At 37.6% G+C, this 16141-nt stretch overlaps 1 protein-coding gene across 3 annotated transcripts in view; it reads right to left on the bottom strand.

Annotated features, from left to right (window-relative positions):
- Positions 1–2585: 2585 nt before the first annotated feature.
- Positions 2586–16141, bottom strand: part of HS3ST5 (heparan sulfate-glucosamine 3-sulfotransferase 5) — a 188608-nt gene continuing 175052 nt past the window's right edge. For all 3 annotated transcript variants that reach the window (XM_050314208.1, XM_050314211.1, XM_050314209.1), the window contains 2 exons: positions 8912–9050; positions 2586–4355 (listed from right to left, as the gene is read on the bottom strand). In XM_050314208.1, coding sequence (XP_050170165.1) covers positions 3425–4355; positions 8912–9018 — 1038 coding nt within the window. In that variant the 5' untranslated portion in view covers positions 9019–9050 and the 3' untranslated portion in view covers positions 2586–3424. The remainder of the gene's footprint in view (positions 4356–8911; positions 9051–16141) is intronic.

Genomic DNA, 16141 nt, shown 5'->3' with positions numbered 1-16141 from the left:
CTTCACTGCTTGGGTTTGAACAATGACAGAACTGGCTTGTGACACTGGGCTTGGACTTTCACTGTGGTCTGTGTAACACTGAACTGACGGGCACTGCCTAATAAGAACTTAATGATAGAGAGAGATCTTCACAGCATCACAGAACAGTTGAGGTTGGAATATAGGTTTATTGTCCCTGCTCCAGAAGGGACACCCAGAGCCCAGAACAATGTGCTTTTGAATATCTCCAGTGGTGGAAAATCTGCAACGTCTCTGGGAAGCCCATGCCAGTGCTTAGTCATCCTTACAGTAAAAAAATGTTTCCTGGTGTTCTGATGGTGTTCCTGTGCTTTCAGTTTGTGGCCATTGCCTCTTAAAAATATGGGACTACTATGATAAAATATGGTGCTAAAAATGATGTATCTCTTGTATTCTTAGACATCTTGGCAAAAAAAAAGAAAGACCCCATTAAAATAGGGCAAATGCATTTTCATCATGCTCATTCTGCTTTTCTGAAGAAAATGCAGTATAGTGGGTTAAAAGTAAATGAATTGCTGATCTCCAAATGACAGTCCTTTATTTACCTATATACTGATTTCTGAAAATACAATTTAAAATTCATCTCCAATAATCCTTTATGCTGCAAATTGTCGCTCTATGTAGTTTAAATAGCAGCTGGGAAAATCTGATAAAAATGCACAGAAATATTAGCAGTTTTAATCCAAACATTTATCAGAGCTGTGAGCCTGTAATTTTAGAGTACAGAAAATATTAAAGACACAACGTCTTCAGAGAACTTGAATGCCATAAGTTAACAGCTGCAACTTCATATAGCTATGCATCGCCCTGCAATCATAAACTCAAGCTAAGAATGCTCTTCCCAGTCTGAACACTCATGATCAATTTGAATATAAATGATTCACTCAGGCAAAGCAATGAAGCTGAAATGAATTATTCACAAATTGCTCCTGAAGAGGTAAATACCAGAAGGTCAGAACTTCCCAAACTGGTTATGAACAGTGCAGCAAAATTCCCATTAACCTAGGAGTATGTTTTGGGTGGTGTGTTGTATCTATGTATTAAGAACCAGTTTTGAAATTTTCTCTTCACTGGGTTATGCCAAATAGGGTTGAGGATGTTGCACTGAAGGCTCAGTGAATCAGTCTCCTGCTCTTTTACTCTTCTTAATACATTGCAATGCCTCTGAACCCTCTTTCCTCCCCTGCCATTCCTTACTATTCCTCTGTGCATTTTTGAACCAGATTTATCTAAGATATCACCTAAATTTATCCATGTCTCTCCAAAATTGCAAATGATAATCTGGAGTTAAGCCAACTGTCTTTAACAGGAATGTGCGTAGTTGTGCCTCTTATATCACAATCTCTGTGATTCTTCTGATCAGTGCAGAGAAATATTAATTTCAGATGCATATTTCATGCTTGGAGGTAACTTTGACCTAACTTGTCCCTTTCATTGAAAATACATCTCAACCTTCAGACATAGTTTGTAACCACAGCTGTATGAAGTCAGTATCACCCAAAGCACCTGGAATTTGTCTGCCCACCTGAAGACCATGAAAAAGTTAAATTGGATAAGATCTCCCTGTTGAACACTATTAGGTAAGTTAAATACCTCAGTCTTTTTCTCTGGAAGTGTCTAGGATAAATGGCTCTCATAGTTCATACAGAAAAACAGCAGCTACTGCTGAAAATTCCACATATGCTCTGCAGTGTTGTGTTGGCAGGGCTCCGAAGCAGCATGAAGAAAGGGCATATTGCTCACAGTGCTAGCACATATGATTAAAGATACAGCAAGACAGGCAGCGATCTCTCACAAGAGTTTTAAAAACCACTTATTTAGAAAAACCAATGCTTCCAGATCACTGAACAAAATAAACAGCCCACAGGGAACACTTGATCTTATGATAATCTGAACTCCCAGCCACTCTGCTACCATACCTCAGAATATTCAGATGTTCTAGATACCTTCCAAAATCTGTATCCCCATCAATAATGATTTTAAAGTAGTTGAGATTTTGGTGTTGGTTTTGGTTTGGTCTTGCAAAGTATAAAGCATGAAAATACTAATTTCCTGAACTAATTTCTTGTCACTCATTGAATGGAAACATGTGCTGTATGTTTATAGCAGTACTGACAATACCGTAGGTGTTTTCTGGAGTAGGTCCATGCTTCAAACAGATGAAATCAAAGGTATCACAACCAGAGTTTTCTTTGACTTCTGAAGCATCACCACCTCTTGGTAATGAAATCTCTATAACCCTGCTTCTAATTTTATCTGTCTGTTATTTTGGTTTTAATGAGGGCTTTGCTTTTTTGATATACCTGGTTACAGCAGGCTTTTACTGTTATTCTTTAACCTCACGGGCTACTGCGTCTGAATTAATTTTAGCAAAGTGCTGCAACAGAACAGCAATAATGTTCTTTGAGGTGTGCATTACACCAGATTCCTAGATGGATGAGTTTTTTAATAAACTCTGCTTCACCACGTGTATCAGTATTCCCAAATGTCTAGAAACTAAATTTACAAGTGTAACTCTCTCGCACACAAGAATATGATCTAAGGGATCACACTGATGTACATCAAGCAAAGGTGAAAGGCTTTTGCACATATAGGTAATTTTAATCCATTCCATTTTTAAATACCACAATAAATTTAATTTTCACAATAAATTAAATAGCCATATTCAGTTTACAAAATAGAATTACTTAGTGTGAAACCAGTATTTACAAACATTGTACACTATGTACACAACGTTTAGCTTTGCCGACACACAAGGATAGAGAAAAAATCATCTGACTTTTTTTTTTTTGACACATGATTGACATGCTACAAGTGACACGATGGTCCATACAATAAAACAATAGTGCAAACTCACCACAGGAACTCCAAAACAATGTAGCTTGTATGAGATAAGATATTAATTTAAAATAATAAGAAAATAGTACTATTCACTCTCATTGTAAAAATTCAGCACTGTGTTTAAAGGGTCAGCATTCCTGTAGCAATACACATACCAAATATAGCCTCAAGATTATGCTTTCTCACAGCTTTACAGACTTTTGACAAGAATTTTAATGGCATAAACTAATGTTTTGCTTGGATCAATAGGTATGTCACATAAACACTTCACTAAGTGAGAGGAACACTGACCCTTTTAACAGTGTCTGACTGACTTTGTTTCCCTAAATACCTCCTTTTCCTTTATTATTATATCTTAAAAGATGCAACTATATTGACAGTAAATTTATGTTAGTTACTACTCTGTAGAAAAAAATCGATCCCACTGTATATTTGGTCACACACTGCATTATGTACACGTATGCATGAAAAAAAGTTACTTTGCTAGCCATGTCTATGAAAAGTGCATATTTTATCAGAGACATCTATTGCATGTCTCAGGTGCAACAGAAGTATGAAGTTTAGTTTAGGGCCAGTTAAATGTCCTCCCAGTGATCTGGTAAAATTTTTGATTAAAAGGATGAAAAAACTTGCGTAATTTGGTAATGACAGAGGTATCCACTTCTGGATGGATGCGTCCCTTGCTACCCGCCAGGCACTTGTTAAAGACAATGTTAAATCGCAAGCAATAAAACCCTCTGGTGGCATTGAAGTACAAATTGTACTGACTTATCCTTGGAGGAAGATTTAGGAACTTCTCAACCAGCTGGAGTTCTGGCAGTGGTTCTGTGATGAGCCGGTCTCCATCCACGATATGAAACTGCTCAATTGGGAAGTATTTTAACCACCTCTCCAGATGTTTTGTGTAGATGCTGGTTCTCACCGCCTTATACTTAGTGTTCACTTCGCAGGTATTAGGATCAATAGCCAGCTTCTCAAATTTGTAGTAAGTTTTGTTCTTTCTTTCCTTGCCTTCCAGCACCTGAGTGTAATCAGAAATTGCTCTTGTGGTAGGTTCCCTGACAATGATCAATAATTTGATAGATGAGTTCATTTTGTAAATCCTTTCAGGTACTTCCTCTGTGATAAAATACGCGGGGCTTTTCTCAATTGTTATTTGATGAGGGTAAGAAAAAGGCATTTTTTTCCGGTACCACTCAATTCCCTTGGCATAGTTTTCATCATTGTCAAAGAAGTGAATCTCTTGAGAAGCTTTGACCACTGCAGGATGAAGGTTCAGCATCTCCAGTAGTGCTCGAGTGCCTCCTTTCCGCACCCCAATGATAATGGCCTTAGGAAGCTGCTGAACCAGATTGTGCAGTCGTATTTGTTCCTTGGTGGCATTGCCCTTTCGAAATTCATGGAGCAGACCTCGCTTGAACTGCAGAGCTCGTAGAGGGATTTCGTCCTGGCCACGGGTTCCAAAACGACCATCGATGGGGCAGAGGGGCTGCAGTCTGCAAGTGAAACAAGAGGTATTTGTAAAAAGTGGATGTCTCTTAAGGCAAGTTTTTTGTATAAGGTAATCATGCTCTTGGAAACCTTTCCCAGTGTAATGTGATGTGCTCATCTTTCAAATTTTATTTGACTCTGCCAGTGATTAAATAGTTCACATTTTTAAATTATTATTTATTCTGGTATTGTGCTCTGATTTAGCTGGGTAACTCCTAATTCCACCCTTCTGTTCTCTGCCAGCATAGGCACTATGATTACTGTTCTTGGGTTTTCTTGAATATCACTTAACTTCACACAGTCTTCATTACTTCCTGATTGATTTCACATTTTTTAAAGCATTCTAAGATGAATTATATTTGGTCATTTTGATCTGAAAATCCAGATCATTTAATTCATCTCTTTCTCACGCTTTTCCTATTCTAGCCTGAATTCTTTTCTGTGCTTTCCATTGTGTTGACCCAGAGTTGGCCTTTTGAGTGAAGACAAGCAAAAGGGATGAAAAACAGCTGTCTAGGCATCAGTTTTCAATATTTCTCTTTCTCTTTAGAATATGCCCAGTGTTTTCCCTGCCAATGAGAATCAGAAAGTCCCAGGTTTTAAAACAAACATAATTTACGAGACACAAAAAGAATGGCAAGTAAAGTTTTTTAAAAATCCATCTATTGCATTATTACCTCAATGATTTCCTTATCCTCACTTCTACTGAACCTCATTTTGTGCCTTATTCTTTCTTCTTTTGCACCTGTATTTCTAGCTATTTTTTTATATTCACCTACGATTATTTCCCCTCTTTTCTACTTCTGTAATACTTCCTTCTTGTATCTGATGCCACTGAATCCAAGAAATAACTCGTAAAAAAAAACCACTAAAATTTTACTACTACAGAACCTTGAATAAACCCTCACATCCACTCTCAAATCAGTGCTTTGGACATTATACCATCCAAATACTTCATTGAAGATTAATATTGGTGTGTAGAGAGAATTTCCAAGGTCATAGAGTAAAACATTATTACTAATTCAGTGGAACCATGCTCTCCAAAACTGAGGATATGTGTGAACAAAGGTTACCTAGGCAATTTTGGTGTGAGCTTGCTGTGCATATATATTGTGATACAGTTCTTAAATTACACGGGTGCATGCCATTATTTTTCACAGGACCCCTGCCTTAGCCAATATACCAGATGGGCAATGCTCATTAATAGCTGTTTAGGTATTCAGTATTTATTCTAGTTTCCCAGCATGTGGTCCCTCACTCATTTTCTATATATTATTCAAACCCTGCTTTCAGGACATAATTATTTATTTCTCTATGGCTTTTCCATCCATCACTGCTTGTTAGGGTCTCTAATTTGACACTGATGCTAGGACAATGGATGGTTTGGACAAAGTAAGTTTGATCTCCTTGGCTGACCTGGAGATATTTCTTTGATGATCCAGATGCCAAGAGATATAACCTGCCTGGATAGAGACGAAAAACAACCCAGATGACATTGCTGGGTTTACATGAGGTCTAGCTAAGTCCTGCAGACTAATTAGAAAGTGTGATGAGGAGTGAGTTCCTGTTATGTCTTTTTTCAGGTTTCTAGTTTCTTCTTTCCCTTTGCTCTCTGTGATCTACTGAACAAACCCGACTTGGTGGCAAAGACTGAATCATTGAAATGCTGATGCAAACTGCCCATATGAAAAAAAAAAAGGAAGAAATGTCTTGATTTAACAATGGTACAATTTCCTCCGACTGTGGTGTGCCTGGTGAGAGTATTTCTGCATCAGCAGGCGGCAGTTAAAAGTATAAGAAACAGAAGCTACAATTGCTATCTCTGTTCTTCTCTTCCCTCTCCTTCTGTGTATTTGTTATTTGTTTTCAAGTAAAGAGGATTCCACAACAGCAGTTCCAGGCCCATCTCAACTAATTTTATCTCTTGCTCAAAAAGACAGCTAGCACTGCCTTCAGTGTAACACAACAGCTTGTCAAACAGGGTGGTTTCCTTTAAAAGTAAATAAATACTCAAGATATCCTCTAGCCTAAGGGAAAAGATTGGATGTTGTTAAAAGTCCTTCCTCAACACTTTACATTTCAGGTTTTTTTACTCTTTCCTCCTTCTTCTCTTCTCTCTAAATAATAAAAAGAATATCTTTTAAAAGATCTTGGAAGTGGTGGTTATAAGGCAGATCTTGGTAGTTGAATACCATCACTATTTACTGTTATATTGCAACATGCTAAGACTGTTAATTCTGAGTAATTTTTTCATTAAATAACAGTCCTTTGCTAAGAAAGAGTATATGACATTTATTATATCACTGAATTGCCCTCCCAAAACAGACAATTTGTCAGGCTGCTACAGTAAAACTCCAGAAACATTCTTCTTGAGAAAACCCACCATAGAACAATCCATTTCAGGGAACTGTATTTGTGAAAAATTTCAAAACAGTGAAAATAAGTCTGGGCAATCTTAATGAGCTGTCTCTTCTGATCCAGAATACTTGATATTTTTCTTCCAATGGAGATGTCACAGCGGCAAGAGATTATAAACCTAGTTCAAGCAGGAGCAGTTTGCTCTCAGGTGCGGATGCTCCAGGTACTGCCAATGAGGGAGTCAGGTAACTCAAAGACTGATCCAGTTATTCTCATAATTGCCACGTACGGAATCTATTTGGGTTTCCACACGTGAAACAGCTCCATGCACTCAGGAGCTGACTTACAGTGGCCTTCTCTGTAGGGAAGTGCTCAGCTTATCAGACTTTATGATTCAATGAATCAGATAAGCTAGTAGTAATTTCCCTTCGGGCCTAAGAAAACTCAAGACACTACCATTGAAGAGCCTAATCTGAGGCTATTAAAGATGAGCCATCCCCAGCTCTCTTGTTCAAATCAGATCAGCATAAATTAAGCATAAATGAATCTGGATTTCTTCCTGAACAATTAGTTATTCCAAAGTCTATTGAAGCCACTCAGCATCCTTTTACTGACAGATTCAACAATGATGAGGCAGAAGAATAATTCATGTGTGTCTCGTCCTTTCCAGTACTTTCTATTTCATAAAAAGTCCATAGACAGGACTGCTTTTTAGTGGTGTTCTTCACACTGGGTAATGTAAGAAAATGAAACTGAATTTTACTGCAATTGGCAACATTATATATGAAAGCAGCAGAATTCACTGCCACAGGAGGTCAGCAAGTCAAATACTGTGGCGAGATAATTTTATAGCCATCAGTAAATTCTGTAGATGTGCAAGCATAGATAATAGCAGAAGGTTAATTAGATTTCATGCCTCTAGTCATAAAATATACACTTGCATGGACCAGAAAGGATTTCTGCCTCCGTTTACAGAACCACATTAGTCTCAGTGAAGTTTTTACCTCTGAAGTATCAGAGATGTTTTGGCCATCAGGGGAAAGAAGATATAAGTTCTGGGGCACAATTTGCAGTGCAACTGGTCCTAGCTGAGTACATGGTCTCCTTCTTCTGGAGTGGATTTAAGCAGTTAAAGAAAGCACCCAGTGACCTCAGATGGAGCTCAACATTACCTAGCAATGGACACAAGGTAGCTACGCTTTCAATTAACTTTTGGTGCACTGTATTCACACAGCATTGTCACTATTTTGAACTCAACTATCATGTTCCTTCTTTTAAAAGAGGGACACTAACATAGCATTGACACTTGCAAAGCATCGACCAGTTTCTGGAAATCTTGTAGCCTAGCCTTGTGTTTCATTCATTCTTTTGAAAGTTTGTTTGTTTGTTTGTTTGTTTGTTTGTTTTTCAAATCTTTTGGGCTGCTGTGTAACACCTACCAGAGAAATCCCAGGCCATTTTGGAGGTAACAGAAACAGCAGTGTCAGTGCAGGTAGCACTAGTGTTGTGCTGTTAATAACCAGTCAAAATCAGCCTGGTCAGAAGTACCAAACACTCTTTGATTTTCTCTGCTGTATTTTCTACTACTCTCCAGGAAATCATTTGCAGAGAAACCCCACTTATTTAGCACATTCAGCTACAGAAAATACCAGCTAATTAGCACAGTTAAAATTCTCAAACCCTTAAGCAATCTTTCAAGTGAAATAGTATTCAAAACTTGACAAGCCGCTCTGCAGGCTCATACTTAATTTTAACTACCACTGTAGCACATTAATTGCTTGCTCACAAATTTAGAAAGGGAGATATATAAATACATCATAACTGTTTTGCTGAAACTAGAGGTCAACACACAGATGCACACAGGAAAACATGAGCTACTGTAATGACATTTTTACTGGATGCTGGTTTATTTCTTCTCTGAAAACAAGTGTCAATGTGCTTAGAATACAAATGGACAGACAGAAATACTTTGTCAGGGATGACCTGTGACTATTTTCCTACTCTCTCTTCCAAAGGGTAGGAACAAATAATGAAAACCACTACTAAAACAGACAGTCTTCCTATACATGAGTAGACATTAAAAAAAAAAACAACACAAAAACCCAAAAGAGAAACAAAGAACAAAAGAAACCAGACCCTTGAAGGAAAAACTCAGACAATTTTAGCCCATTCTAAATAAGAGAGCAGCTACTTAATGACTTACCTATCCAAACTCCCAACTCTGGCAACTAGATATAGGAGACTTCCAATAGCAAGGCTGCCCAGCACAAAGAGCTTCTGTCTCAGCAACGCCTGCTGTTTGAATAGCATGGCCCTCCATCAATCTTCAGGACTTCTTCAGTCTGCAGAGACAAGAACACACAAAACCCTTATCAGAAAGCAATATGCAGGGCAATATTTAATCAGGTGTTGCAGCTGATTAAGCCACACTTGAAAAATATTTTCAAAGCTGCAAAATAAGTAGTTAAACTTCTTTGATTTGCTACTGTTTTTCTGTCCCACATGGCAATGTGTCTGGGACAGAGTGATAATTCTGGAAGTGACAATTTCGTTACCCCTACCGTTACTAAGGTTGTCTGATAGTCACACTGTGTGGTTTGACTGTAGAAGCTCATATTGTAATAGGATCCATTGTAATAGGATCTCTTGTTAGGTAAATATGTTTAGATTTTAAACCTTTCAAAATCAACCCAAGCTAGATTTCAAGAGAGATTTGAATGCTCTGATGTCAAGTAAGACAGAAGTAACCAGGAGTTAGGCTTGCAGGTCCTGGGTACACAATGAATGTGGGCATCTTTACTGTGTCTCTATGATTATTAGTGTATGTTGCAGAGAAATCTAAAATCCCAGGATGTCCTGATCCATGACAGCAAGTCCAGGATAATAGACCTGAGAATCATGTAGCTGGGGTGGGCACAATAATGTTTTTTTGACATTAGCTTATCCTATTAGCTGTCTCTGTTGTGGGTGTCAGCTTAGGCTGCTCTGTGGAGAACCTCTTAAGCCTCTCATCCTGACACCAGCCTTTGCTGGGACCTCAAGACCCAATGGGACACAAACTGGCATCCTTGAAACAACCATGTCTATATCTCCAGTTTTTAGTAACACCAAAGCATATGCTTAAATTTCTTTTTCTGATGCACTCCAGAAACTATCTACAGCCCATAAATGAGCATTGCTTCAAATACTTTAGATATGAGGCAGGTAGAAGTAAAAGGATCTGACCTTGTGCCAAGATAAATCAAATTTAACCAGGAGGTCCCTAGGTAAGGTAGAAGGAAGTGCTGAGTAAAACTGTTTGTCTTTAGACTGACTCTTCCTCAGACATGAAGTTCTTGTTCAGGACTGCAGAGACTCAGAGCTGGATGCCTAATACCTTCTTACAGGAACCAAGGAAAAAGATCAGCTTCCCTTTTCAGAACACAGCCAAATATGACATGGTTCTTCACAGATCCTTTCAGATCCTTTCACTGGCTCGGGGTATGTAAAGCCATATTATCTACCTATCAAATGAATGCTTTAATTACCAAATTGATCCTCTTGATACAAAAATCATAAACATAAACTGTAATCACCTGAACTACTGATCCATCAGGGAATGCCTACTGTATTATGCAGCAATTTGAACAGAAACTTTTTTCCTGAATTTTGGCTGGACTTATTTTGAACAATTTTTGGTGTTGAGTTCCTTATGTTTTACGTCAAAGTTCCTTTTTTTCCAGCTTTAGGATTTACATAAAACAAAACTGGGATAGATTATTGTAAGCATATAACTGTATAAAGAAGCAGAATGGTTAGCAAGACTTCAAGGTTTGACTGGCCGCTGTTAAACAAGAGCCTGCAAATGTTCCTTTGTCTTGCCCATGCTGTTAAATTTTTGGCCCAGAAGACTCTCACAGGAAACCAGGATACAGTCTGGGAGATACTACAAGCTGGAGACCATTCCCAAGAGACAGCATTTATGCAGCCTGCCTGCCTTAATGCTGGCTGAGTTTAAAGGTGCAGATGCAGGTCACCCCATACTGGTTTTCTTGAAAGGTGGTAAAATAGCCATTTCCAGGCTATTAAACTGCTATAGATAAAGCCTTTCTAAGACCAAGCCACCATCTCTTGATAAAATACCTCTAAGTCTGACTTTCTCTAAAAAACTTCTTGTGCAATAATAATAGTAACTCCTTATAGAGCCAGGTCATAGCTCTGGGTAACCTATCATACAGGATGATTTATCATACAGAATATGTTGCTTTTTACATAGAAAAAATCATCTCTACAATAAGAAGTCTTAGATTAGATCTTTATTGCAACAAGAATAATATAAAGCACAGAATAAAGGAGTTTGCAGTGTAAATACAGACATAGAAGAAGTATTATCATCCTTTAAAAATAGATGAGGAGCAGGGGTATGGAGAGATTAGGTGATTAGCTCAAGGTCACAGAGAAAACCTGTAGTATCAGTGGGATTTAGTGTGAAATAACTATTTTCCAGTGTTTTAGCTACATGATAAACTTCTGCCTTTTTGTAAAATAATTTTTCTTCATAAGAATCATACATGAATAAGGAATTCTATACATTGAACAAGGTAGAAAACACACACCTAAAGCTTAACTATTAAGAAAAATGCACAGATACTCCATGTCAATATGCTACTGCTAATTATACTTTTAATTATTTAATTTAAAAAGATGAAAGAGAAATACACGATGATGACGATGATGATGATACATTTTCATAGGTTCCCAGTTTTAAATCTTTCAGTGCTGGTCTCTCTAGATGAAAATAATTGTAACACTTCAGTGTTGCTATTGGTTCTGAACTTCATCTCTCAGAAAACATCTACATATGCAGGTCTCTATATATGAAACTAAAGTGCTTTCCATGTGTTCTTCCTCATACAGGATCTTGGATCCCAGTGAAGTTTTACCTGCCAGCCTCACTAAGGCAGTGGAGGTCATCAGGCCACAATGAAATCAAATCCATGACAAAATCAAATCCATGACAAAAATACTACAAAACAAATGAAAAGCAAGTGAACCAACCAACCAAAAAAATCCGAAATCCAAACCAGTTCCAGTTGCTGTACCTGAGTACTGAAAACTTTTCCACAGAATGACAGCTACTAAGCATGGACTAGAAATGTAAATATAACATTATTTATTTGTTTCATTTTTGTTATCATTTTTAGTATCTAATTTGAAGTCCACAGAAGGAGCTTTATTCCAGAGGGATGGCCTTGACAAAAATTTCCCCAGATGCTGAGGTATTTTCATGAAAAAAATATAGAGAAATAATATCTCAACTTTGGAAAAGACCAAATCTTGCAATGAATGTACTGAGATAGATCTGCATGCCAGAGGAGAGGACTGAAGAAACATTTCTATTTAAGACATGGAGTTAATACAACTAGAATGTGATTAAGGTGAAGGTCCATAGGGTAAAAATGTTGCTGGAGACTAGCACGGCAACACTTAAATGAAACAGAAAGAGGAAATGAAAAGGAAGAAATTAAAATTCTGGGATATATTATAAGCTGCACAAAGTTTTCTATAAGGAATGCATACTTTTAAACTTAAGAAGCTGGAAGGCAAGATAAAATGTAATCCAAAATGACAAGATTTTAGCAGTTATTTGAGGCAAATAAGAGTGTTTTTAAAAATAATGTTGCTCTCTTTTAGGGATTACAGCTGAAGTGACACAAAAGCTGCTGACCAGTAGGAGGAGTGCTGGGAAAGCCCCAGGCAAAACTTTCCCAGTAGCAGAATGTGGAACTTCCTACCAAAATTGATGACAGCACACTGTTGCACTGCTCCGGTGGTCTTACATCAGAAATACCTGTCTTGAACAATCTAGTTAAACATGCATATGAAAAAGTCCATTCCTGGCTACCCAAGAAAGTTGCAATGTGCAAAGAACAACACAAAGAACTCACAAAGAGGAATTCATAATTTGTAGAAATGGCAGTGTGTGCAACATCATGTAGGTTAAAGAAATGTAATGTGCTTTGTGATTTCAGGTGTACATCTGATCTGAATTGTTAGATTGACATGGTAAAGTTAAATAAAGAAGCACTAGAAAGTAGCCTTACCAGTATATTGATGTGAATGCCTTATTCAACCCCATTCCTTACATTCTCATTCTTGCTGGTGAGAGAACTAGGGTTAATGAGTAAATTGCCAAGAGAAGACAGTAGGACTATGTAAAACTCTGATGATAGTACCAGTGAAAAATATATGGACTGTTCCTGATAAGATTGAGGGATAATAGATAAAGGTAGATATTGGATGTGCCGGACAAATAATGTAAATTTTTGGTGAACTCTTGTAAAAGTTAGTTTTTGGTTCAAGTTCGATCAAAGTCAAATGAGTAGGAGAAAACAGGGAAAAAAATCATATTATTAACCATGGTATTACTGATAAAAGTCTGAATTTGATAACACTACAAGTTGTTCACAAACACAGAAAGGAGAAGGTGCTGCTGTAATCACTTATTCCAAAAAAAAAGACAGTGAAACAAGAAGATTACCAGGAACTTGTTTGAAAATGATCAGAGGGAAATTTTTGGACACATGGAGCAGAGATGAGAAGATGTTATGGATAAATAAATAGCATGTGGTTGATTATGGAGAGAAGTATAAGAAAGGCAATGTACAATACTTCGGCAAACAGGCTGAAGAAATACAGTCCTGAGTGATGTGATTAATCAAAATTAAGTATAAACCACAGGCAAATATGCACAAAGAAGGCTGGAAAACTAATAAATAAGAGACTTTTTTATTAGTAGAATTTACTGTTTGGCATGCTTTTATTTTTTATTATTTTGCACACCAGCAGGGGTCATCTGTTGACCAACAAATATTTGTCTTCCTACCCGGCAGAAAGATCTTTGAGTTTATGTGGGATTTAAATACAGTGTTAGAAAAAAAGTCAGGGAACTCATCACTTGGCACGTTTGCATTATGTTCCTTGAATGTTAACTGCAGCTTCTTGCATTTGTCACTGTGACTAAAATTCATACAAATCAAACACTTAGACTTGTTCTGGGTAGGAAATCACATGATGTTTGGGAAAGGAGGGAATTTATCTCTCAAACTGTGTGCATCCTCATCAGCTCAAGATCTTTGCCATAGTTTGCCTGGAATAGCCTACTGCTCCTGCTCCTCCCTTTTCCTTTGTTCTGTCTCACCACTGATGAAGGTCTGGGCTAGAGTGGCAAGGAAAAACTACAGTGCTGACATACATTTCCCCCAGTAGCCTTTACTTTGATGGCTTGCTTAATAACAACAGTACTAGTGCACCCTGTGAACTGTATTAAAGAACTAGAATAATCATGATAAAGCAGAACATAATTTTTCATTAGAGATAGGATTTTTCATTCGTAATATCATTGAATAGTCTAAGAACAGAATTTTTTTTTTTTGACACAGTAAAATGAAATGGATAATAAGAACTGAAAGCTTTGAAAATAACATATTTTTTAGGGAATGCTAAAGTGATGACTCTGCATAAATGGAATTTGGCTTTTTAAAGATTTTCCTTAATGGTTCATAATTTCAATATAAAAAAGAAATTTAATTCTTATGAGTAATTACATTCTTCAATTTTTTCTCTATAGCATAAAACTGAGATGGAATGAAATAAAATTGATGATCACTCGATCAAATTACACTAAATTTCTCCTAAAGGGAGAAAAGAAGGAAATGTGCTCATAACATGGAACAAGTTCACAGATTCATGGAAGTGTCCCTGTGTACTACCCAGGCGCTTTTCTCTGCATGGCTCATATTGACTGAAACAGTGGAGGAGAAAATGTCAGCAAAGCTGATGGAAAATAATAAATAATGCAGATAAACTTCAACATAAAGATTTCCTATAATCTTATGCCACAGCTGTGACAATAACCTAAAAATGCCCTTTTTTTGTCTGCTGTTGTAGAGTTTTGAGATTTAGGACTTGAGATTTAAGCTTTCCTTGACACCAGTTTTTTGTGTAAATAAGTGGTAAAACTCTCTCTCTGGAAAGGTTGATATTCTCTGGGAGACCATCCACAAAATCAGCATCTGCATGTGGATACTAGATAAGAAAACATATGTTCATTTCTCAGAAGTCAGCACACTATCAGTGTTGAGAGAGCATTTGTGACTCATAATCCCCCACTGGGGCTGACTTGGGTGGTATAACCAGATATCTGGGTTCTCTCAACCCTATAGCGAGTGGTAATGACTATTTATTTAGTTCGCTGCCCACAAGTCATTTATCTTCAGATGCAATCAAGACTCATCTATCCACAGTTGTACTATCTCTAGGAAGCTGCTGTGTCAAGTGACAACAGTACAGAAGGCCATAACCAGCTCTTCATCACATTCTGTTTTCAGCCTGACCCCTTCATTTTCTTTTGCATCTTACTGAAAGACATTGAGCAATATGGTGTTGGGAAGAGAGAAACAACTCAAAAGCTTGCTATTGACTTTGCAGTGCCCTGTGCCAAACAGATCTGCTGCCAGATTGTCAGAGTAGCTAGGAATCTCAGGCGCTTTGATGCCCTTGGGGTCTCACACACATCTGCTTAGGAAAACTGCCTTATTGCATCTGAGCTGGCGAGGCAGGCGGCCTCATTCTGCTGAATGAAGACTAGGTTGTCATGATCCATGCGTAGCTACAGTGCTCCAGGAACATTTCCAAGCACATAGATCTTAATAGGACTTCATTAGTCCAAAATACAGATGCCTGTCTCCTTGCCAGCATCCTGACTTTATTACCCTGCACTGTTCTTCATAGAATATGAGATTAATCTGAAAGGGTTGGCCTTTTTTTCTGTGGATTAGTGGTATTTTCCCAGCTACTTCCAAACTCTTCTTCTGAAATGATCACTATGATCACTTTCCTTGTCTGCTATACCTCTCAGGAATGGTGGAGCCGATGACACCTGTGGAAATCCAATTCTAATTGGAGAGAGATTATAATAGATACTAATTTCATAGTCTTCAAAAGACAATACCAGCCTCTTTTTCTCAAGCTGACACTACAGCTGCAATAAAAAATAGCAATGATACAGGAAAAAGGAAGTTGAGGAACAAAATGCAGGGAAATGGAAGAAAGGGGAGCAATGACTGCAAAAATCAAAAGACAAATCATAAAGGGAGGCAAATAGCACTGTCACATCAGAAGTAATCTTGGTTTTCAGCTCTGGGAAAGACTTAAACAAGAAGATTATGAGTCCTCTGAGGGAAAGGTAAGCAGGTAGATATCCAGAGCTTTTGTCTTTTGTCCTTCATTTAGAGTCTAATCTTTGTCATGAACAGTTTCACTTCACTGAGCAGGATAGGAAAGCAGAGAGGTATTGCTTAATATGATTCAGCGTGAAATAAATTTATGTCTTTTTACATACTAGTAATTTTGAAGTGTTCTTTCCACTACTTAGAATCATGGTCACAGATTA

The sequence above is a fragment of the Myiozetetes cayanensis genome, unplaced genomic scaffold, assembly GCF_022539395.1.
Source record: "Myiozetetes cayanensis isolate MyiCay16 unplaced genomic scaffold, myiCay2020 scf2-11, whole genome shotgun sequence".
NCBI lineage: Eukaryota > Metazoa > Chordata > Aves > Passeriformes > Tyrannidae > Myiozetetes > Myiozetetes cayanensis.
The sequence above is the reverse complement of the archived record's forward strand: the minus strand, read 5'-3'. Positions and strand labels throughout refer to the sequence as shown.